At 54.3% G+C, this 23,205-nt stretch overlaps 2 protein-coding genes and 1 non-coding gene across 3 annotated transcripts; 2 read left to right on the top strand and 1 right to left on the bottom strand.

Moving 5' to 3' along the window:
- Positions 1-2,124: 2,124 nt before the first annotated feature.
- On the top strand, positions 2,125-4,595 carry Zfp36 (ZFP36 zinc finger CCCH-type). The gene is made up of 2 exons (XM_048440096.3): positions 2,125-2,281; positions 2,923-4,595. The coding sequence occupies exons 1-2, from the start codon at positions 2,240-2,242 to the stop codon at positions 3,853-3,855; spliced, it is 975 nt and encodes a 324-aa protein (XP_048296053.1). The 5' UTR covers positions 2,125-2,239; the 3' UTR covers positions 3,856-4,595.
- A 3,496-nt stretch (positions 4,596-8,091) lies between these two features.
- Trnai-uau (transfer RNA isoleucine (anticodon UAU)) lies at positions 8,092-8,184 on the bottom strand. Its single transcript is given in 2 exon segments — positions 8,092-8,127; positions 8,147-8,184. It is a non-coding gene; the product is annotated as a tRNA-Ile (tRNA).
- Positions 8,185-8,504: 320 nt separating this feature from the next.
- Plekhg2 (pleckstrin homology and RhoGEF domain containing G2) lies at positions 8,505-21,283 on the top strand. Its single transcript, XM_048440128.3, is given in 20 exon segments — positions 8,505-9,303; positions 9,948-10,078; positions 10,705-10,961; positions 11,040-11,140; positions 12,496-12,562; positions 12,664-12,710; positions 12,941-13,091; positions 13,264-13,401; positions 13,551-13,751; positions 15,682-15,774; positions 15,860-15,946; positions 16,281-16,314; positions 16,407-16,508; positions 16,594-16,641; positions 16,717-16,755; positions 16,909-16,925; positions 17,925-18,101; positions 18,226-19,123; positions 19,589-21,054; positions 21,056-21,283. Coding segments are annotated over 19 exon segments (4,098 nt in total). The 5' UTR covers positions 8,505-9,303; positions 9,948-9,969; the 3' UTR covers positions 21,122-21,283.
- Positions 21,284-23,205: the final 1,922 nt, after the last annotated feature.

A 23,205-nucleotide genomic window follows, 5' to 3' on the forward strand; every position in this document is an offset into this window, starting at 1 on the left:
CCCTTTCACTGCGCTTGGTCCTAAAATCGGCTGGCTCAGGGATTTGTAAACTGGGCGGGAGGCAAGTTTTTTGGGCCCCTCCTTCCCTTCTTTTCCCGTTGTCCTCGAGACTGTTTACAACAGACTGGAGTCCTGGTTACAGAAGAGGAACCCAAGCGTCCGGGCTGAGCGTCCTCGTCACGGCTTCCAGGAAGCCCCCCTCCCCCCGCCCTAGGCGAGTGAGTCACGGGCGAGCGGGAGGCCGCAACCGTGCCACAGCAGCGTAGGGCCCGCCCAGCTCACGGGACCAGCCCAGGAAGGCCCCTTGGCCCCAGAAAGCGCTGCACCAGGGATTCCCCCCCGCCCCCCCCCCGCCCCGGGGCTCCGATGAAGCAAACCAGTGAGAAGCCTGGCAGAATCTCCCCACCTCAATACAAGTGCGCAGCGCACCGTGCAAGAACTTCCCAGCATTGTAATTATACTCCTAGCAATGATAACCTCCGTACCCAAACACTTTTTCACTGGAGATACCCTTGAAGAAACATTTTTAAAAAAAAAAAACAAAAAACTTGGGTGTGGCGGCGGGGCATACCTCTAATCCTAACACTACTTGGGTGGTGGGGACCAGAAGATCCCGAGTTCCAGGCCAGCCAGGAGGTCCTGCTGAAAAACAAAAACCTTACAGATCTGGTGGAGAACGATCCTCGAGAGAATTTAAATTTTAGTTAAGACTGCTTACATTACAAGAGACCCATTCAACGTTGAAGGTGCCCAGTGCCCCCCCCCTTTCAATAGAGGCGAACTTCCTCCCTAATAAAAGACTCAAGCTATTCCAACCGTGAGTTTTCGGGAACGAAGGCTCTTAATAATTGAAAGCGCAACTGGGGAAAGGGGTCCTGCGCCTGGAGGTTTTAGTTTTTATTTCACCTTTGCTTTTTATCTTTCTGTAACCCACGCCCTCTTTACCTTTGTTCCCCAACACCCTCTCCCTACCCTACCGTCTCTCCAGCCTCTATATGTGTCATCTTTGTTTTCCTTTCTGTAATAGGGATTGGAGCCAAGGAGTGCCAAGAAACCGCTCTAACGCCTAGCCTTCTTTTTATTCCCGCCCCCACCTCCGTAGTTTCTCTTTTTGGAAATAGGACCTGGACCTCGATCAATAGCTGGGACTGGCACTGAACGCCTCTGAAGTGTCATGATTACAGCCATATGCCACTGGCTTTTTTTTTTCCGGGGGGGGGGCTTGTTTTGAAACAGGGTTGTTGGTTTTTTGGGTTTTTTTTTTTTCCCTCTGCTTAGCCCTGATTACCAGGAACTCAATCTGTAGACCAGGCTGACCTTGAACTCCAGAGACACGCTTGCCTTGGCCTCCGGGAGTGTGGACCCACCTTCCTTGGCCTCTGGGAGTGTTGGGATTAAACTGGTTTTAAAGGTGTGTACTACAATCGCCTGGCCCCTTTTACTTTTTGTTGTTTGTATTTTTGAGACAAGGTTTCTCTGAGTAGCCCTGGCTGTCCTGGCACTAGCTCTGTAAACCAGACTGGCCGCAAACTCAAGAGATCTGCCTGTCTCTGCCACCCAAGTGATGGGATTAAAGGAGTGCGCCACTACTGCCTGGCTAACCCTTTTTATTTTTTAAGACGAAGGTCTCTCTAAATTACCCAAGCTGACCTAGAATTCATTTTTCACTCTGTAGTCCAGCCAGGCCTTGAATTTTACTAGTCTCCTGCCTCAGCTTTCCTGAATTGGCTGGAACTGCAGTCCTAAACCAGCGGGCCTAACTTGCGTGCGTCTCTCGCTGTCTCTTTGTTTTTCTCTCGGCTTCTGGCAATCTCTGTCTCTTCCAGTTTGTCTCTCCCCGCCCCCGTCTGTCTCACACGCACACGCCCTCTTCTCAGTCTCTGCCCTTGTCAATTGTCCCTGGAGCCCTGCCCCCACTTCTGCCCCAGTTCCCTTCCCGACTGTCTTCAACCTTTGAAAACTACTCAGACGCCCCACTACCTTCACCACCAGTCAGTCTTAGAAACACCCCACTACCTCCTGAGAGGGGCTGGGGCTGCCCGCCAGCCAAGTTCAGGCACATTCAGCAAAATAATCACCAGAGGGGCGGAAGGGGCCTAGAACCCGGCGGGCGGGGCTACGCCGCGGGGGCGCGTCCGGGAAGCTCCCTTGGCCACGCCCCCAGGCGGAATTATAAAAGGCGAAAGCTGGGTGTGGGCCACAACCAGACTTTTGCGGCCCGACAGTCGGTCTTCTCTCCATGGCCATTCGCGCCACCATGGATCTCTCTGCCATCTATGAGGTGAGTATAGGCTAGACGGTACGCCCGGGTCTCCGGCACCCCAAACTTAGGCCGTGGACTCCCGCCTTCCTTCTCAGACCACCCCTTAACTGGCTGGAGGTGAGAAAGGGAGCCCGGCGCCTCGGTCCGGATACCGACGGGCCCCCGGGGACGGAAAGCTGGCACACTGCTGTCACTGGCGCGGGGCGGAAGCAGCCCCACACCTGCCTGGTTCCTTTCGCTGCCTTCGACGCGGTTTGGCGCCCTAGGGGGTGTAGAGTTCGTGAGGGGAAGTTGACTCGGTCAGAGTTCTAGAGAGATCTGGCCTGGGTCGACTTTGACCGGTTCCTCCCAAGTTGTGAAACTGGAGCGACCATGGGCGGTCATATCCGGGGAGGTCTAAAGGCCCAAAATTGGGGAGCAGGGGTGTGCTCTGGTTTGAGGGTCCCGTCTCTTGTTTCGTCGGGGACACTGGGCTTCCTAAATCCTTCTGGATTAGCTTCAGTCGTGTTGAAACACTCAAATCAGGTTCTCCGGGTGGGGCTCAGGCCGAGAACCCACAAACCGGAATGGCAAGCTTGTGAAGGTCTTTACAACTGGGGCGGGGCGTCGTCACCTTACCTTTTCTGGTGGCCTAACCCACAACCCTATTCCTCTCTCAGAGCCTCCTGTCGCTGAACCCTGACCTCTCATCCGACCACGGAGGGACTGAGTCCTCAGGACTTTGGAGCATAAACTCATCTGACTCCATCCCATCTGGGGTCACTTCTCGCCTGACTGGCCGCTCCACCAGCCTGGTGGAGGGCCGAAGCTGTGGTTGGGTACCCCCACCCCCTGGTTTCGCACCCTTGGCTCCCCGCCCGAGCTCTGAACTGTCACCCTCACCTACTTCGCCTACTGCAACTCCCACCACCTCCTCTCGATACAAGACGGAGCTCTGTCGGACCTACTCAGAGAGCGGGCGTTGTCGATACGGGGCTAAGTGCCAGTTTGCCCACGGCCTGGGTGAATTGCGCCAGGCCAATCGCCATCCCAAGTACAAAACGGAACTCTGCCACAAGTTCTACCTCCAGGGCCGTTGTCCCTATGGCTCTCGATGCCACTTCATCCACAACCCCAACGAGGACCTGCCTGCTCCGGGCCAGCCCCACGTGCTTCGCCAAAGCATCAGCTTCTCAGGCTTGCCCACAGCCCGCAGAACCTCACCACCACCACCTGGCTTTCCCGACCCTTCCCTGTCCTCATGCGCCTTCTCGCCCTCCAGCTCCCCACCACCACCTGGGGAACTTCCGCTTTCCCCCTCCGCCTTCTCTGCTGCCCCCGGGACCCCTGTGACTCGAAGAGACCCTATTCCAGCCTGTTGCCCCTCCTGCCGAAGGTCTACCCCTAGCACCATCTGGGGGCCCTTGGGTGGCCTGGCTCGGAGCCCGTCTGCACACTCCCTGGGATCGGATCCTGATGATTATGCCAGCAGTGGCAGCAGCCTGGGTGGGTCAGACTCACCCGTCTTTGAGGCTGGGGTGTTTGGGCCTCCCCCGCCCCCTGCACCCCCAAGGCGTCTCCCCATCTTCAATCGCATCTCTGTCTCTGAGTGACAAATGCCTACCCAGTATGTATCAGCTAGATCTCAAGGAAGGTGGTGCTTATTGCTGTGGGGACCTAGGGAGACTCCTATGTCACTAAGTGCCTCCTCCCTGACATTCCAAAAAGCATTAACCCCCTCCCTGGTGCTGTGCTGGGGCAGGTCCCTAGTTCACAAGGTCAGTGTTTAGGTGGATTGCTTCCAAGGATACCCAAGATGTAGCATATTTGAGGGACACAGTTGACAGTTGGGCTCGTGTGTAGCCCAGGCTGTTCTTGAACTCCAGAAAATCCTTCCTTAGCTTCCCAGTTCTGGAGTTATCTAGGTGTGCACCAGCCCCTCCCCAACTCTGGTTTCTGGAATCTGAAATTGCTGTGAAGAGCTGGCTCCCACAACCCCATCCCAGTTTTTACTAGACCCCGAGGTTCCACCGTCAGTGTCTGGTGGTTGAACCCTCCCCTGAGGGAGAATCCTGGTGCTCAAATTTCCCTCCGAAAGCAAATAGCCAAAGTCATTGCCAAATCCATTCCCCAACCAGTGGGCCCTTTATTTATGACGACTTTATTTATTGTAATAAGATTTTATAGTATTTATATATATTGGGTCGTCTACTTCGTTTCCCTTTTTGTAATATTAAAAAGGATACTGTGTAAAGTATACTATAATATATTAAGTAATATATTGTTACCTTACAGGTCTATTTTTGTGGATTTTTTTGGAATTTTTAAATAAAATCTTGAGTGTGAACTGAGATGGAATTTGTTTTTGTTTGTTTTTTGCTACGGCCTACATCCCATGGCTGACCTCCACACTTGCCAGGGGAGAAGTGCTGCCTGGTGGCGCTTACCTGGCAGGAAATGACGTTACCAGCTCGGTTGTTCACCTGAGGGGGCGTGGTGAGATGAGGTCACTCACTAGGAACAAGGAGAGCTAGTTCTCCCGGCGTTGGGGGCGCTCCAGGCCTGTCCCTCCGGCTCTTGACCCAGCTCTGGCTGGAACGGGATGTATCCGTCCCCACGGGGCCAAGGGTGGAGGGCGGGGCGGGGCGGGGAGGACGGAATGTGCCGGAACGCGAGCCGGGGCGGCCCGGGGCAGGGGGTCACCCCGAAGCCGGGTCCTAGGAGACCCTGCACCCGGCGGAGAGAGCGGGGGTGGACTTCAAATTCTTGACAGAGGACTTTTTTTTAAGTTTAGTTTAGTTTTTTGTTTGTTTTCAAACAAAGTCGACTCTAGCTCAAGCTGGCCTGGAGCTCTTGGCAACCTCCTGCCTCAGCCTCTGAAATGCTGGGATAACAAGCGCAAGCCACCACGCCCGGCTTTATTTTTTTAACGCATAACGTGTGTATGTGTGAGCGCTTATGCGCGAACTAGTGTGGAGGTCAGGACACAAGCTACAGGAATCCGTTCTATTCCACAAAGTGGGTCCCGGGGATAGAACCAGATCTTCCAGCTTGGCAACAAGCGCCTTTAACTTGCTGAGCCCTCTTACCTGCCTCTTCATGGAATTTATTTATTTATGTATTATTTATGCCGGTAAAGAAGGGAAGCCTGGGTCTCCTTTCTGAACCCCGAGCGGCCTGTAACTCTTGGTAATCCTCCTGCCTTAACCTCATGAATGTTTAGGACTGTAGACATGCTCCCTCCAGGTTTGGGGTAGGGGTTTTAAAAAAGTGCGAGGGTTCCAGGCTCTATTAGGACTCTCGGGTTCCGGGACTTGACAAATTGGAAGTGCAAACACTGTTAGGGTCGCGGCTCTCTAGCATCTGTAGACCCCAGAACCTTGGGTCCGACCGCAATCGGGCATTTCCGGAGCTTCGTCGGCTTCGGCTCGCAGGGCGCATGGGTAGAGCAGCCGCGTCCTCCGACCATACAAGGCAAGAGCCTGCGGCGACGGCCACCCCTAGCTGGGCCGCGCCCGGAAGCTGCCCGCGTCAGGGCCTGCGCTCAGCCCCTCCTTTTTTTCCTCCGCCCCCCCCCACCTCAGCCTCCACCCCCTCATTCCTCTTTTCTTTCTTCTTCTCCCTAACTCCTCCCACCTACTGTTATTATGCTCCTCCCTATTTTCCCTCTGTCTCTTAGACCCTAGGACTTTGTTGGACTTGCTTTTCAGACAGGTTCACGCAGTAGCAATGTATGCTAGGCCCTCTGCTTCCGAGTTGCTCCCCTCTCCGTTCTTTTGTCCATCCTCCGCTAACCGTACCCTTAACCTCGCTCTTTCCTCTCCCCAAGTCCTGCCTGTCTTTCACTCCATTCTACTGACCTTTGGTCTCCTCTTCCAGGAAATGCCTCCCTTGTGGGAAAGTCTCAGGCCCTGGTTTGTGGAACAGAGTTGGGAGAGGGAAACAGAAACTCCAAGGCCCAGAGGGGGCGTCGGGAAGGTCGAGGGAATGAGTTCAAGCAGTGTCGGACATTGGAGAGAGACGAATGGATGGACACTAGAAGAACCTCACAGCTACCGTCCCTGGCACTCGTCTCCCCTCTCCCCACTGCCCCCCCAAAATAACAGCCTCTTGTTCTTAACAAACAGACACTATGGGCTGAGGATGTAGCAGGGTGCACATTGACTACTTAGCGTCTGCAAAGCCTCCTTGAGCACTAGGCGTGCTGGCAGTGTGCTTAGTTGTGTGCAGGGAAAGCACTCCTATGCATAAAATAAAAACGATTTGTTTTGAGACAGGGTCTCTATGTGTAGCCTTAGCTGTCTTGGACCTCTGTAGACCAGGCTGGCCTCGAACTCACTGACATCCTCCTGAGTGCTGGGATTAAAGTGACGGGCTCCTACCGCCCGGCAAAACCGAATATTTTTTAAAAGAACATGACACAAGCCCATTCGTTAGACAGTCAGATCTATTTTGGACACCCACCCACCCACCCTCCCACCCCTCATCGAAAGCTACCTTGCTCCTACCCAGAGCTCAAAGTAACTGCTCTTTGTGCTCCACCCCCACCCCCAGCCCTAGCTGCTTACCCCTAGGAGAGTAGGGAAGCTTGTTGCAACACCAGAATCAAATCACCAAGAGTCAAAGTCCTAAAGCCTCACCACAGCCTGGATCACCATCACACCCTGCCCCTTGTCTCGCGCGCGCACGAGCCGGACAGGCTCACACAAACACACCTCTCTGCTTGCACTGGTCTTCAGCCCTAGGGTGTTAGTTGGAACTTCTCCCTAGTGTTCCCTTGGCTCGTTCCCCTCCTCCAGGTGTCTGTTTAAAGATCTTCCCCGGGGCTGGAGAGATGAACCAACAGTAAGAACACTGCTCAGACAGAGGATCTGGTTTGATTCCCTGCACCACATGGCTCACAACCCTCTGTAACTCAAGTTCAGGGGAATCTACCACTCCCTCTCCGGTCTCCTGGGGCGCCAAGTATGCAACATGGTGCATACATGCAAATAAAACACCCATACACATAAAACAAAACTAGGAACCAAGCATTGGTGGTGCATGCCTTTAATCTCAGTACTCGGGAGCAGGGGCAGGCAGATCTCTTGAGTTTAAGTTCCAGGACAGCCAAGGCTACACAAAGAAACCCTCTCAAGAAACAAAAACAAGACAAAAGGATCACTGACTACTATGACAGTCCACGTCCCATCCTACTCTACTCGCTCCATATATATCATTACTTAATCTAAAAATACACTCACACTCGCAGATGGTGAGGGAGACAGGAGTTTGAGGCCACTTTGGGCAACATGGTAAAAGTCAAAATATGTAACTAATTCATAGATTTGTAGCAATCTCTTTGGTAGAAAGTCAAGTCTTCAGGGACAGGAAGAACAGTACCTAATGAGTATTCTGTATGTGTTAAAAAGAAAAACAAATTGATTTAGAAGTCTGAAAAAGAAATGTACAAAAAGAGGCAAAGCCTGTTCTAACCCTCCCTCCCTTAGGTCCTGAGATTTAGATTCCATTCGAGGCCCAGGCCATCTAATGAGGGGCTATATTGCCCCCTGGTGACCAGAATGGAAACTGCACCTTTGGGGCTGTTCAATTAACCATTGCAAAAAATTCACAAGGAAATAATGTTCATTCTTCAAAAATGCTGTAGGTTCCGAGCGTGGTGGCGCACACCTTTAATTCCAGCACTCGGGAGGCAGAAGCAAGCGGATCTCTTGTAAGTTCGCAGCCTGCCCTAGTTACATGGTGAAATCCTGTGTCAAACGAACCGTTTGATTGATTTACAAAATGTGAAGACTGCTAAAACTGATGCGAGACCACAAAATACATCCGGATAAAAGGGAAGAAAAGAGTGCTCCAGGTGAGGATCGAACTCACAACCTCGGCATTGCTCCGCCTGCACTGTCATATAAGTACCGCGCGCTAACCGATTGCGCCACTGGAGCTACGGCCGCACCCTCGCGCCACTAAGTCCTTCAGTCAGTCGTAGTCGCGCGACTTTGCTGGACAGCTCCACCCAAAATTGCATATGCAATTATAAAGCCTTCCTACCGACCAATAAGAACAAGAGAGTGCAACTATTCCGGATTCTCACGCCTTGCCGGCCCACGCTGTAAAAGGTAAAAGTCCTCCCGGTCCCTGGAATGTGGGCGGTGGCCTGCCGTTGGGCCCGCCCGCTCGAGAATATTCAGAGTAGGGGGCGGGGGGGGGCTTTAACCCTTTGAGGGAGGGCGTGCCGGAAGGCAGCCCCTCCCCCCAGCGGGCGGGAACAGGATGTGAGCCCGAGCGGCGGCAAGGGGGAGGGGAAGCCTCGGGCGGCCGCCCCCCGCCCCACATCTGGGACCTGATTCTCCCCGCCCCAGATGCGGCGCCGCCGCCGCCCCCGGAGCCCCGGGGCAACTATCGGGGAGCCCAAGACTGACAGAGTGTCGGACCCGGGCGTCCGGGATCTCTATCCCGGTCTTTAAGAGACTCGCAAGTCCAGACTCCCGCGCCGGGACCTCTGATGCCCAGCGCCTCCTCTTGAAGGAGCCACGGGTCCCGGACGTCAGCTCTGAGGCTAGAGGCCCGTCCCTGCACCAGGCTGAAGACCGTAGGATCCGTGGCCGCGCATCCCCCCCGCACCTGGGGCTCTAACTCTTGAGTCCAAGACCGCCTCCTGGAGCCACTTGGGGACCGGACCTCGCTCCTCGACTTAGGGCTGCAGCATCCATCACTTCCAAGAGACGGAGGAGTTTGCGAGTCCTTGCGCTCCCTCCGGAGGTGACTTCATCCCTGCCCCTAAACTCCGGAATCCCGGGCCCCCTACCATACACAGCCCTACCTAGAAGACTCAGGAATTTGTGTACCCAGCGCCCCCGTCTGAGACTCGAGTGGAGGGTTGCAGCATCTTCCACTTAGAACACCGAGACTTCGGACTCTGGATCCCAACTCTCCCCGGATTCTGGAGTCTGAGACCCCCAAGTTCACGACCCTGAGTCCGGGATGTGAGCCTCCTCAGGGACCGCGCGTTACGGTCCAGACGCGCCGGACTCCCGACCCTGGGGCCCGCAGCTCCCCGGGAGGTGAGGGGAAGCGAGGGGCCCGGAGCTGGGGGAGGGGGGCGGCGCCGAGGCGGAACAATGAGGGGGCGTGCCGGTGGGGGGTAGCGGAGGCGCCGGCGGGAATCGGGGGCTGGGACCGCACAGGGGACGCTCGGGCACGGACGGTGGGGACGGCGGTCGGGGTGCCGAGGGACCAGTTGGAGCTGGGTAGAGGGCCCGGGGCCAGCGCACAGTCCTGGGCGGGGTAGGGAGCCGTCTGCAGGACCCTGGCATCCGGTCCCCCAGCCTCCGCCCTCCCCTGGGACCCCGCGGCCTCTCCCGCCCACGGTTTTTCCCAGCCCTGCCCCTCGCCCTCAGCTTCAGCCTAAGCCTGAGAGTTCCCAGGATCCCTGAGCCCGGGGGAGGGGGGGCGCCTGGGGAGGGGGGGCGCCCAGACAGATGGGACTTGCAGACTCGGGCACTTTTGCTGTCTTCGCTCTTTGTCTCAACCTTTCGGTCTTTAGCTTGTTTTCTCGGCCCCTTCTTTCTGTCACTTTGTGTCTCTAATAGTCACTCCGTGGTGCCCTTCCTTTGGTTTTATATCAACTTTCCGCACCTTATCAGTGACTTGGAGCGGCAGCAAGGCCTGTGAAATCCAGTTCCCAAGAAGTGTGGTCTCTTTGTAGGTCCGAGTTGTGCCACTCAGCCATGCCCGAGGGAGCCCGGAGACACAGTCCGTCCAAACCCAGCCTTAGGCTCGGGTGTGGCCACCAAGGTGAAGCTTGCGACTGCGCAGCTGTGAACGATACTCCGACAGGTGAGCAGTCCCAACAGGTGGAGCCTGTGGGCATTTGTCCGTTCCTTCAGGACACTGAGCATCCCTCAGTGACTGAGCAGTGCTGCCAACAACCGTGACCAAGACAGGACAGCGCAGCGCAGCCCTGTTGCCACGGAGGAGACGGATAAGCTGAGAATTCAAGAGAAAGGAGCTGGACACAAAGAAGTGTTCTTCTGCATGCAGGGACTAAATAGTATGTGCAGGGGCCCAAGGCTGCACCTTGAAGTAATTGGACAAAGTTGAGTGTGAAGGGGTGGGGCTGTAAAGAGATGTGTCGTGGAAAGGGAACTGGGTGAAGGAACCAGCCATAGCTGCATTGAATGGGGCCCTGTGGATCTGAGGAATTTGAACATAAAGGGGGCTGTGCTTGTGGGAGTGGCAAGGTCAATGGGACAGACTCGTAATCAATAACTGTAGTTGATGGAGGAGGTGAATTAAAGCAATGGAGGCCCAAGGCCCAGAGGGGAAGGACTCTTGGTAGGTACAGGATCAAACTGGACAAATTAGAACAGTGGAGCAGAGACCTATGGGAACTGTCAGCTGAGTGTGAGGGAGTGTGGGGGCCATAGAAACGTGACCTGACTGCTTGCTCCCTACCTTAGCAGCCCCGGCAGCCCCCACCATGGCTTCCCCGAGGGGTTCCGGCAGCTCCACCTCCCTGAGCACTGTGGGCTCTGAGGGGGACCCATCACCAACCTGCTCAGCCTCCAGGCCAGAGCCCTTGCCAGAGCCCCCCATACGTCTGCACCTGTTGCCCGTGGGAATCCAGGACTCGGTGAAACCCTCAAGGCTGGAGCGAGTGGCCAAGGAGATCGTGGAGACAGAACGGGCATATGTCCGGGACCTTCGCAGCATTGTGGAGGTGAGGTGGGCGGGCACCTGAAGATACTGAGGACCCAGGCCAAGCCCTTGGCCTCTGTAACCCCTCTCATCCCCACAGGACTACCTGGGTCCCCTGATGGACGGCAGGGCCCTGGGGCTGAGCATGGAGCAGGTGGGCACGCTGTTTGCCAACATCGAGGACATCTATGAGTTTAGCAGGTCAGGGACAGGGGTGGGGACCACAAGGGAACTGGCTGCTGTGGCAGGGGAGGGGCTGTGTCCTAACATTAACCTGAGTGCCTCATAGTGGCCCTGTGTAGGCTGGCATGTGAGGTGTGGTGCCACTGAGCAGTAAGGTTGATGGGGACAGTTGAGGACTGAAGGTGGGAAAGACAGGGAACCACAAAGGTGCCATTTGTTAGTTGGGATCTCAGGTCATGTGGGGCCTGGGTGCCTAGAATTTTCCCATATTTAGCACTGCGATTCCCTGGGCATGGGGCACCTTCAGCCCTGACCAAACCCAGTTGGCTGCTCACCCTCGTGAAAGGACACTGGGGCTTGAGAGTAACATGTCAGCATCACAGGGAAAGGTTTGGTGGTTTGTTTTATTACTTGAGACCAACAGGGTCTCCTGTAATTAGGTTGGCTTGGAACTTACTGTGTAACTGAGGACAACCTTAACTCATTTCCCTGCCCCTACCTCCCAAGTGCCGGAATTATAGGCATGCACCGCCACTCCCATCTAGTCCTGGGTGTTTTTTTGCGTTTTTGTTTTTTTTTTTCAAATAGGGTCTCCTGGTGTGGTTTGAGTTGTCCTCAAAATTGTCTCGGTCTCCTGGGGATGAGATTATAGGTGTGCCTGTCTTGTAGCAGAGTAACAGAGTCTTTTGTTGTGTTTTTTTTTTTTTTTAACTTAAAAACTGAAGATTGAACCCTGGACCTTGGACATCCTGGGCAAGCTCTGTATTGCTGAGCTGTGTCTTCAGCTTTTCTCGCCCTCTCTTTGTTTGTTTGTTCGTTTGTTGTTTTGTTTTGAGACACGAGTCTAACTAAGTAGTCCATACCAACCTTAAACTCTTTTTTCTCTTTCTTCTCTTTTTGTTTTTTGAGATAACATTTCTCTGTGTAACAGCCATAGCTGTCCTGGAACTTGCTCTGTAGACCAGATTGGCCTCGAACTCCCAGAGCTCCAAGTACTAGGATTAAAGGCTTGCGCCACCAGTGCCTGGCTGGCCTTGAACTCTTGGTCCTTCTTCCTTGCTTCCCAAGTGACTGAAGAGACGGTCTAGTGCCACGATTCCTTGGCTTACAATCAAATTTTAAGATCATCTGTTTGGGAATTCCCAGCACCCTCTTTCCCAGGGCTGTGCTGTCACTCCTTACGTTGCTACATGCCAGCTGTGACAGGGTTATCAGGATGAAGACTATGAAGCCATGCAGAGACAGAATGAGTGGGGCAGGCGTCTCCTGTAGCCCACATTACTTAGGCTCCTTCCCATCCGTCTCTTGAACTCCTAAGTCTTGCCATGGGACAAGGAGGCAGGCGGTTCTTTACTTTTCCCCTCCCCCCGCAGTGAGCTGCTGGAGGACTTGGAGAGCAGCAACAGTGCTGGGGGCATCGCCGAGTGCTTTGTGCAAAGGGTGAGCATGAGCCAGCGCCTGAGGCGAGGGGACAGTTGGGCTGGCTAAGCTTCCCGGGGGCCATGGGAAGATCGGTGATGCTGACTCCCGTGTCCCCACAGAGCGAGGATTTTGACATCTACACATTGTACTGCATGAACTACCCGAGGTGAGGCAGAGGGAGTCCCTGCTTGGCCCAGGCCATGCCCATGAGCCAGTGTGCCAGCCTCTACCCTCTAACCCACCCAGAGCCCAGGTGCAGCCCCTGCCAGACCTCAATAGTCACTGACCTCTTAACTGCCCTGACCTGAAGACCCCTTGAGCCCTGGCCACACGCCCACCCCTCCCAGCCCTGCCTTCTGGAGCACCAGCCGCCACTGATTCGTCCTGTGCCTCCAGCTCCCTGGCCCTGCTCCGAGAGTTGTCGCTGTCTCCGCCAGCCACTCTGTGGCTGCAGGAACGTCAGGCCCAGCTCCGTCACTCCCTGCCTCTGCAGAGCTTCTTGCTGAAGCCTGTTCAGCGCATCCTGAAGTACCATCTGTTGCTGCAGGTCAGCTGTGGCCCCTGGCACCTGGCTTATGGAGATGGGCATGATTGGGTCCAGCAGCCGTCGTGGTTCCCTGGACTTTGTGTGGTCAGCCCCTCCCCTTACATGTTGCTCTGCTTCCTGTCATTCTCATCTTTCTTTCTCTTTTCCCCTCACTCTGATGGATGACTGGCAGGAACTGGGCAAACACTGGGCAGAGGGCCCAGACACCGGAGGGCGAGAGATGGTAGAAGAAGCTATTGTGTCCATGACCGCAGTGGCCTGGTACATCAACGACATGAAGCGCAAGCAAGAGCATGCAGCACGCCTTCAGGTGGCCCCAGGGTGGGCTGGGCCAACTTGGCTGGGGACAGAGCTGGGGGACAGTCTTGGCGGCATCCCTGTCACTAACACCTTTGTTTTGTCCCATATGTGTGCGCCGCCAACCCGGGCCTGTCTCTGTGCCTGGTGTGGTCCTGGCAGGAAGTGCAGCGGCGACTAGGTGGCTGGACTGGCCCCGAGCTCAGTGCCTTTGGAGAACTGGTGCTGGAAGGCACCTTCCGTGGAGGCGGCGGGGGAGGCCCTCGGCTGCGAGGGGGTGAACGCCTGCTCTTCCTGTTCTCCCGGATGCTGCTTGTGGCCAAACGGCGGGGGCCTGAATACACCTACAAGGGCCACATTTTTGTGAGTATGGGGTGGGGTCCGTTGCAGACACAACTAAAATACCTTCAGTATATCTTCACCTGAATACCCTGTAGGGGACAGCCAGGCTTCCACGGACGTATTTAGCTGGGCCCAGTGGCATTAGACTTATGATTCCAGTTACTGGGGAAACTGAGACAGGAAGATCAAAAGTTAAAGGCTAGCCTGAGCTACAGAGAAGGCTCTAGACCAGTCTGGGAAACTTGATGAAATTCTGTATCAAAAAGTAAAGGCTAGGCCAGGTGGTGGTGGCACATGCCTTTAATCCCAGGAGGCAAAGACAGGTGGATCTCTGAGTTCAAGACCAGCCAAGGCTACACAAAGAAACCCTGTCTCAATAAAACTGAAGGGGGAATGGGAGGAGGGGAGGAAGTGAAAATTTTGAATGGAAAAATAATAAATAAATAAATAAGGCAAAGGGGGAGGGGAAAAAAGGCTAAAAGCTGGATGTGGTAGCTCACACCTGAAAACTGAGCACTTGGGGAACTGAAGCAAGGTTGCTGCAAGTTTGAGGCCAGCCAGACTTGTAAGTGGGCCCAAGGCCAGTGTAGGCTGCACAGTGAGATCCTATTTCAAAAGCAGGTCCCAGCACAGGCACAGTGATCTGTGTCAGTTCTAGGCTAGCTGGGACTATTGGGTGAACGAGACCCTGTCTCAAAACCAGAAGTTAAAAAAAGCAACAGTGAGCATAGCAGGTGGCCACATGGCTCGGAGTAAAGATACCACAGAGCTGTCCTCTGACCTCCAGGGGCCCTTGGTGGTGTGTACCCCCGCCCCCCACTATTAAATGTAAAATAAACGAAAGTGGAAGGGTTGGAGCGATAGCTCTTACAAAGGATCCAGATTTGATCCCAGCATTCACAGCAGGCTGCTCCAAACCACCTGACCTCCAGCGACGGAGGAGCCTAACTCTGGCTTCCACAGGCCCAGGGGCTCACATGCACGTGGCACACCCCCTCAGACATATAGTTTGTTTTTGAAACACAGTCTCTCTAATGTCTCACTAAGTAGCTTTAGGTGGCCTCAAACTCACAAAAACCTGCTTGTCTCTGCCTCTCCAGTGCTGGGATAAACAACAAAAGGATTTTTAGTTGAGAAGAAAGCAAAAGCAGGGAATCCGACGTCCAGAATGAAGGGCAGATTGAACCATGTGGCAGTGGCCCATGTTTTATTTGTTTTTACTTTGTGTGTGTGTGTGTGTGTGTGTGTGTGTGTGTGTGAGAGAGAGAGAGAGAGAGAGAGAGAGAGAGAGAGAGAGAGAGAGAGAAAACAAACAAGAGGACAGCTCTTATAATTCAGTTATGTTATGTCCTGGGGATTGATCTCAGATCTTAAGGCTGGAACACAAACACTTCTGCCCCACTGCGCCTTCTCTCCAGTCTTTATAGTCTCGCTGCCTGGAGCTTACTATGCATGCCTTGCTGACTTCACACTTGCTTTAATTCTCCAGCCTCAGGCTGCCAAGTGCTATGATTACAGGTGTGTGCCATCATGTCCAGCCAGCATTTTCCTTGAATTAAAAAACAGGGGGAACTAGCTGGGCGGTGGTGGTGCACATCTTTAATCCCAGCCCTTGGGAGGAGGAGGCAGGTAGATCTTTGCCAGCTTGAGGCCAGCCTGGTCTACAAGAGCTAGTTCCAGGACAGACTCCAAAGCTACAGAGAAACCCTGACTCGAAAAACAAAACCAGTTTGAGCTACATAGTGAGACTCCAATGTTTTAAAATGTGGGAGTAAGTTCAGAGGGTGTCTTCAGGAAGGTAGAAGGGAGTCTGGTAAGGGAGTAAGGGGCGTCCAGCCTGTTGGGGTGAGAGGCAAAACAGCCCATGAGGCGCTGCTTTCTAGGATATTAGAACCCTGGTATCTAATGCCAGGAGGGTCTTGGCACCTCACCAACTCTGTTTCTCCTTCAGTGCTGTAACCTGAGTGTCACTGAGACGCCTCGGGACCCCTTAGGATTTAAGGTGTCGGATCTGACCATCCCCAAACACAGACACCTGCTCCAGGTACGCAGAAGGTGGGCTGGGCCAACACCTACCCCTGCTGTAGCTCAGAGCCCAGATCCCTGACCTCCACCTACCTTACCCCCAGGCCAAGAACCAAGAAGAGAAACGGCTGTGGATCCATTGTCTCCAGCGCCTCTTCTTTGAGAATCACCCGGCTTCCATCCCTGCCAAGGTATGGACCTGCCATAACAAGTGGCATAGGACCCAGTCTCCATGGCAGACCCGAATAATGTGGGTGGGGGACGCTTGCCACCTTGATGGCTAACCCTGCAGAGTTAGGCTTTCTGACTTTGGGATGCAGCATACTCTTGCTTTGTGATCTTGGGCAACAAGATCCCTGGCTTTGGATTTCCTCGCCTGGAGGAATAGTGCCAACAACAGCAGGCAGTAGGGGTACCCTGTTGTCGACCTAGTGTTAGAAGCAGTTGTTCATTCCTGGGAATGGTTGTGCTCAGGGCCTGCTCTCCGGACCCCTCCTCTCAAACACCCGTCTCCCTGTCTTTCAGGCAAAGCAAGTTCTTTTGGAGAACAGCCTGCACTGTGAGTCCAGGGGCCTGGGCTGTGGTCCTATGTGGTCCTAAAAGAGGAGATGCTTCCGAGAAGGTAGACAGTCCTTCACCTCTCCTCCGCAGGTGCTCCAAAAAGCAGATCTATCCCAGAGCCCCCAAAGTCCCCACTGGACTCTCCCCGCCCTCGGGACGCTCGAAGTTTCACCCCTGGCAGAAGAAACCCAGGTAACAGATGGAATGTTGTTTTGGGTCCCCGGGCCCCAAGGCTGAAGGGCTGGGCTGACATGGACTCTGACCATCTGTCCCACAGCTCCGTCTCCAGGACTCTCCGGCAGTCGTCGTGGCCGCAGGAAGTCTGGTGAGTACTCACCCCTTCAAGGGGACCCAGGGACCCAAGGGCCTGGCCTCCTGATACCCTGTGTCCCTCCCCCAGAGCCAGCAAAGGAATCTTATGTCATTCTTCCCCAGAACGGTTAGTGACTGGTTGTCTGTCTGTGAGTCTGTCCTTGCTTCTCTCCAGGGATGCCTTGGGGTAGTTGGAGAGGGAGGAGGGGTCAGCTGGTCAGTTACAGGGAATAATCTACTTCTGTGTCTCTTTTCTGTTTTTTTATTTCTCCATCCCCAGAGAAGCCTCAAGTCAAGGTAAGAAATGAGAAATGCCCTGAGTCAGAATAAGCACAGATTAAAGACCTGGGGACACAGCTACATTGGTTCTGTGCTTACCCAGCGTGCTCTAGGTTTGAGCCCTTAGCAGCACATAAAATTAGATGTGATGGCACAAGCTGAAATCCCAGCTTAAGGGGAGATTGAGGCAGGAGGGTCAGGAGTTCAAGGTCATCCTTGACTATAGGCAAAAGTTCTAGTCTAGCCTGGACTCCGCGAGACTCAGGGAGGGGGCGAGAGCCTTCAGCCAGGTGTTCTGGCAAATGACTACAATTCAGGCTACACTGGAAACTGAAGAGGATCAAAAGTTTGAGCCAGTATGGGCAAGTTATCTGTCTCAAAATAAAAAATGGCTAGCAGGTCAGGTATGATGTTCCACACATCTTTAATCCCAGCAGGAGGCAAAGGCAGGCAGACGTCTGTGAGGTCAAGGCTAGCTTAGTCTACATATTGAGTTTTAGATCAGTTCAGGCTACACAGTGAGACCCTATCTCTCAAAAAAGGGGGGCTCATTTTGGGAGAATAATACTCATTGGTCAAGTTTCTGGTATGCATGAGTCCCTGAGTTCCATCCTCTATACTTCATTTCAAAAAGGGGGTGATAACAGCTGGGCGGTGATAGTGCACGCCTTTAATCCCAGCACTTGGGAGTCAGAGGCAGGCGGATCTCTGAGTTCGAGGCTAGCCTGGTCTACAGAGTGAGTGCCAGGACAGGCTCTAAAGCTACAGAGAAACCCTGTCTTGAAAAACCAAAAAACAAAAGAGGGATGGGGTGGTGAAGCCCAAACTGCCTGTGGTGGGAAGGCAGGAGAACTAGAAACTCAAGGCCAGCCTGGGCCACATAAGGCCCTGTTCAAAGGTAGAATAAGAAGGTGAGGGTCAGGATCCTTGACTTCCCCCATGTATAAGAGGAGGGACTGGGAATTTGGGGAACAGAGCAGTCTTGGCCCTTGCTTTGCACCCCTCTCCTCCTTACAGCATGCTGGCAGTGAAGGGGAGCTCCATCCCCCACCTGAGTTGCAGCCACCCATGTCTGTTTCTGGTCCCCCTGAAGACCTGGAGGATGCTGGACCTCCCACATTGGAACCATCGGGAACCTCCATCACTGAGGAAATTCTAGAGTTGCTTAACCAGAGAGGCCTCAGGGACCCAGGGGTGAGCTGCAGCCGCCATCATAGCAGCCCTGAAGCGCTGGCCTTGGGCAGCAGAGAACACAGCCCAGGGCAGCCCACCACCCCATCCCCCTGATGTCTTGACTTTCTTTGTGTGCCCACTACAGCCAGCCACCCACGACATTCCCAACTTCCCCAGAGACTCCAGGGTGCCAGTTGAAAGCGAACCCCTCCCGTTCCAAGCCTTGCCCAGCCGAGAGTCTTCAGAAGAGGAGGAGGAAGAGCTGGAGGCAGATGAACGGGAGCCATCTCCACTCCATGTCTTAGAGGGGCTGGAAGGTTCCAGTCCAGCTGAAATTCCCTGCATACCCAGCCTTACCAAGATTCCCAACGACACGCCCAGCCTTCCAGAAATTCCCGAGGTTCCCTGCCTTCCAAGCCTCTCTGACATCCCTGGTGTTTTTGAGATGCCGTGCCTTTCACCCATGTCCAGTGTCCCTGACATCCCCAGCTTGGCCAGCACCCCCTCCTTCCCTTGTGGCTCCTGGCTCCCTGGACCCCTGCAGGAGTCTGCCCAGCCTCTAGCCACCAGGAGGGAACTGTCGACTGAGAGCAGTCCGGGAAGACTGGGCGAGCCACCCTCAGAAAGCGGAGAGGGGCAGGAGGAAGACGCAGAAGGCATGTTGTTTCCAGCTGTGCAGACCCAGGGTGGCACCCAAGTCCAAGGATTCCCGGAGGAACTGGAATATCGCTCTTGTTCAGAAATCCGAAGCGCCTGGCAAGCGCTGGAGCAGGGGCAGCTGGCCCGGCCTGGCTTCCCAGAACCTCTGCTGATCCTGGAGGACTCTGATCTCAGTGGAGGCAGCACTAGCGGGAAGGCAGGAATGCCACATTCCGATCGCTCAGCGTCCAGGGTGCGAGAGCTGGCTCGGCTCTACAGTGAGCGGATTCAGCAGATGCAGCGAGCCGAGACGAGGGCATCCACCAATGCACCCCGCCGCCGACCTCGAGTCCTGGCCCAACCCCAGCCATCCCCCTGCCCACCCGAGGAGGAGGCTGAGCCAGGTGACTTAAATGTTTTCCTATGTGGTGCTAGGGCCTGGGGCCTCTACCACTGGGCAACTCTCCCAGCCACTCACTGGGGGATTCTAGGCAAGGGCTCCACCACTGAGCCACACCCCAGCCCCTCACTGAGGGATTCTAGGCAAGGGCTCTACCACTGAGCCACACCCCAGCCCCTCACTGGGGGATTCTAGGCAAGGGCTCTACCACTGAGCCACACCCCCAGTCCCTTATTGGGGGGGATTCTAGGCAGGGGCTCTACCACTGAGCCACACCCCCAGCCCCTCATTGGGGGGATTCTAGGCAGGGCCTCCACCACTGAGCCACACCCCAGTCCCTCATTGGGGAGATTCTAGGCAGGGCCTCCACCACTGAGCCACACCCCCAGTCCCTCTTTGGGGATTCTAGGCAACGGTTCTCCAGCTGAGCTGCATCCTTAGCCCCTGATCCTCTTTTCTTTGTATACAGGGCCCCTGCCTGCTTTTGGACATGTGCTTGTGTGTGAACTGGCCTTCCCACTGAACTGTGCCCAGGAGTCTGTCCCTCTGGGCCCTGCTGCTCTCGTTCAAGCTGCCACACCTTTGTCTGAGCAAGGAGTTCACCTGAATGGCCAGAGTCTAAATGTTTCGGATTTGCCCAGGCAAGACCATCTAGGCAGCTGCATTCCACCTGTTCCTTTACCTGGGCAAAGCGACTTTGAGAGCATCCAGGTTCCATCCATATCCCCTTTGCCCAAGCAAGAAGATTCTCCAGATGTCCAGGTACCAGCTGCCTCCGCTTTGCCTGATCAGAGTCAAGTTCCAGCTGCCGCTCCTTCAATGGATCATAGAGACTATATGGAAATCCAGGTGCCGTCCACCAGTACCTGCCTTCCTGGGCAAGAGTGTCACACTGAACTCCAAATGCAAACCACTATGGCATTGCCTAACCAGGGAGCTTGTGCTAGCGTCGTGATTTTAACCACCCCCCTCTTGCCCAAGCAAGAGGGTCACGAAGACAGCCAACAGTCAAACAGTGCCCCAGGAAGTGAGCAGAGAGAGGTCAGCATTGATCAGGGCCCAGTTGCCGTCGGGGGCCAAGCTGTCAGCCCTTTACCAATATACACAAGCAGCCCTGACCATCAGATCCCAGTCACCATCTCCCGGCCATTGTCACCTGACCTCCCAGACTTCGAGGGTCCTGGCGCCTTACCTCTCCCTACACAGGGAGGTCATCCGGACTGCTGCATCCCATGCAGCCCTCTGCCGCCTTTGTCCCAAGACACTGAGATGCCAACTACCATACCCATGTCCCAGCCCCAAGTCCTCGCAGACATCAGGGCAGAAGCTCCCCAATTGTTCCCCAAGCAGGAGGGAGCTCCAGATTCTCGGGGTCCAGAGTCCAGCCTCACAGACATACCACCTTCTGGACTCTCACCTTCTCCACTGGGCCAGCAGAACCCCACAGATGGCCATGTTTCAGGGGCCACACATTTTACCGAACAAGGATGCTCTCAGGACCTTCAAGGCCTAGTAACCACCCCGATTCCCACCACCGTGGAGTTATCCAAACCAAGAGGCCATTTGGTCTCTCCTGTTGTCAAGTCAGAGTCTTCAGACTCAACCCCACTGCAAAGCCCCTCACTCTCCACTCGCCAGCTCCTGGGCCCCAGTGCAGCTGCCCTCTCAAGGTACCTGGCAGCTTCATATATCAGCCAGAGCCTGGCTCGGCGTCAGGGACCTGGTGGAGACAGCCTGGTAGCCTCCCAGGGTCACTGGTCCTCCTCTGCCCCCACATCACGGGCACCTTCACCACCACCTCAGCCCCAGCCCCCAGCCCCTCCAGCCAGGAGGCTCAGCTACGCCACCACAGTTAGTATCCAGGTAGGTGGTGGTGGGCGGCTACGGCCAGCCAAAGCCCAGGTTCGGCTGAACCACCCTGCTCTCCTGGCAGCCCCCCACCCGGGAGCCTGTGGGCCTTCCCAAGGCCCAGGGGGCTCCTGATGCCCCTTCTCATATGTAAGCCTGGACATTGGGCTTCCTAAGCTTCAAGAACTTTCCCATCCAGAGTCAGGACACGGGTCTGGACATGGCTGCAGCTTTCCAGGCCCTGGGATCTGTGTTCATAGATGGCCGGCCCTTCTGAGGTCACGGTTATTTTGTTAATTAACTTTATGAAATGCTGTGTGTTTTGCCATTCTTGAGGTAGTGGGAGATGTAAAACATGATAAATGGGAAGGGCTGATGTGGCCCAAGTGTGAAAACTCTTTAAGAACATTTGGGGTATCTCAGGGTGGGCATGTAGCTCAATTGGTAGAGTGCTTGCTTAGAACGCAGAGCCCTAATTTCAGTTCCCAGCACTACCTAAACTGGGTATGCTAGTGGATACCTGTAATCCGTGGAGAGGAAGGGCCAGATATTTGTGGCTATTCTTGACTACATAGTAAGTTCAAAGCCAGCCTGAGCAACATTAGACCTTGTCTCAGAAAGAACCCAAGAACAAAAGACAAAAATGGGGAGCCTCAAGATCTTCGGGAATCATTAGAAACTGTTAGAACCTGGGTTGTAGTTTTGAGGCATTTACAATTATTCAGTAATTCTCCAAGAAAGCCAGTCCTGCTCAGACTGGGCATGCATGATGGTGCCCACCTCTGGTCACAGCTGCTTGGAAAGCTGAAATGAGAACCTCATGAGCCCAGGAGTTTGGGGGACAACCTGGGCTACAGGGGCAAAAACTCTTCTCTGGGTAGACCCTTTGAAATCATTCCCTCTGCCCCTGTGATGTGTTCATTTTCCTAGCTAGTATCTTACCCATTGATTTTTATCCTGTTCTCCTTCCTTCCATCCAATTTCATTCATCATCCTACCTCCAATTCTATTCCACTCTTCCATCCGAATACCTCCGGTATCTACCTCTCCGTGTCCACCCACCATTTGCCCGCCCCTCCTCCCAGCTGTCTGTCTGCCCATCAATCATCCAGACACCTCCCCATCAGCACCACCTTCTCTGTTCTCTACCATCTCTCCTTGATGGGGTTCTTCCAGGTACCATAACCCCCGGGTCCTTTCCATGCTGACACCAGGGCAGATCAAGTTGGGATGTAGGAGCTCTGTCCCTCGTTTGGTTTCCCTGGAAACACCCAGGCCTCGTTTTCCCATGAATATTCTGATTATTATTTCCAACAGCCCCACCCATACCCAACCACACACGCACACACACCACATTCCCCCTCATTTGGGATCTCTGCAATTCCTCCACATGCCTTTGCCTCCCACAGAATAATTCAAGCTGTAGGACTAAAAGGGCTTTATGTTTGCATCCTGCCCCCTCCAACAGTGGTTTACTGGGTAGCACAGTTTATGATAGAATGTTTTATGATAGAATGCCAGCTCCTTCCTTCACCGGCCATGATCCTCCCTGGAATTCTGAGGCATCCTTGTGTCTGGGGCTGTAAACTCAAGTCCCCTTTATTTGGCGTGTGACATTCCTTTCGGAGTTCTGGCTTTCCTGTCTCCTTGGAATGCTCTTAGCATCCAGTAAGCATATCCTGTCACTTCTCAAGTGCATCTTAACCCGTGACTCACCAGGGAGTCATTCTGCTCACATACAGAGTCTAGTCCTAACCTTCAGAGCTCAGGAATCTGGTTGTTAGCCATTGGCGAGCAGCCAGAGGCTGTGCTTTATTACAGACTAGCTGCTGGCCTTAAGGTTGTCACTCTGTGTGAGCTCATTTTGTTTTGACCCTCGGCATCCCTAAGAGGCTAATGAGGATTTTGTTTGGTTTGGTTTTTGCAGTCTGAGAACCAGACTTTTGGGGGCCTGATATTCCAGAGTTTGGTCAGGAAGTCACCTCCCCAATACCACGAGAAGAGGATGGCTTTTGTTTTCAGTGCTGGGCATTAAATTCAGGCCCTTGGGATTGTTAGGCAAGTGCTCCACCACTGCACCCATCTATCCCCAGCCCTTGTTTGTTGGTGGGTTTGCTTGAATTTTGTGTGTGCGCATGAGTACAAGTGTCTTTGGAGTCCAGAAAAGGGCATCAGAGTCCTCTGAAGCTGGAGTTACAGGGGGGTAGTTATGCACCAAGCATAGATGCTAGGAACTTG

This window comes from Myodes glareolus, chromosome 1, assembly GCF_982192425.1.
Source record: "Myodes glareolus chromosome 1, mMyoGla1.1, whole genome shotgun sequence".
NCBI classification, from domain to species: Eukaryota; Metazoa; Chordata; class Mammalia; order Rodentia; family Cricetidae; genus Myodes; species Myodes glareolus.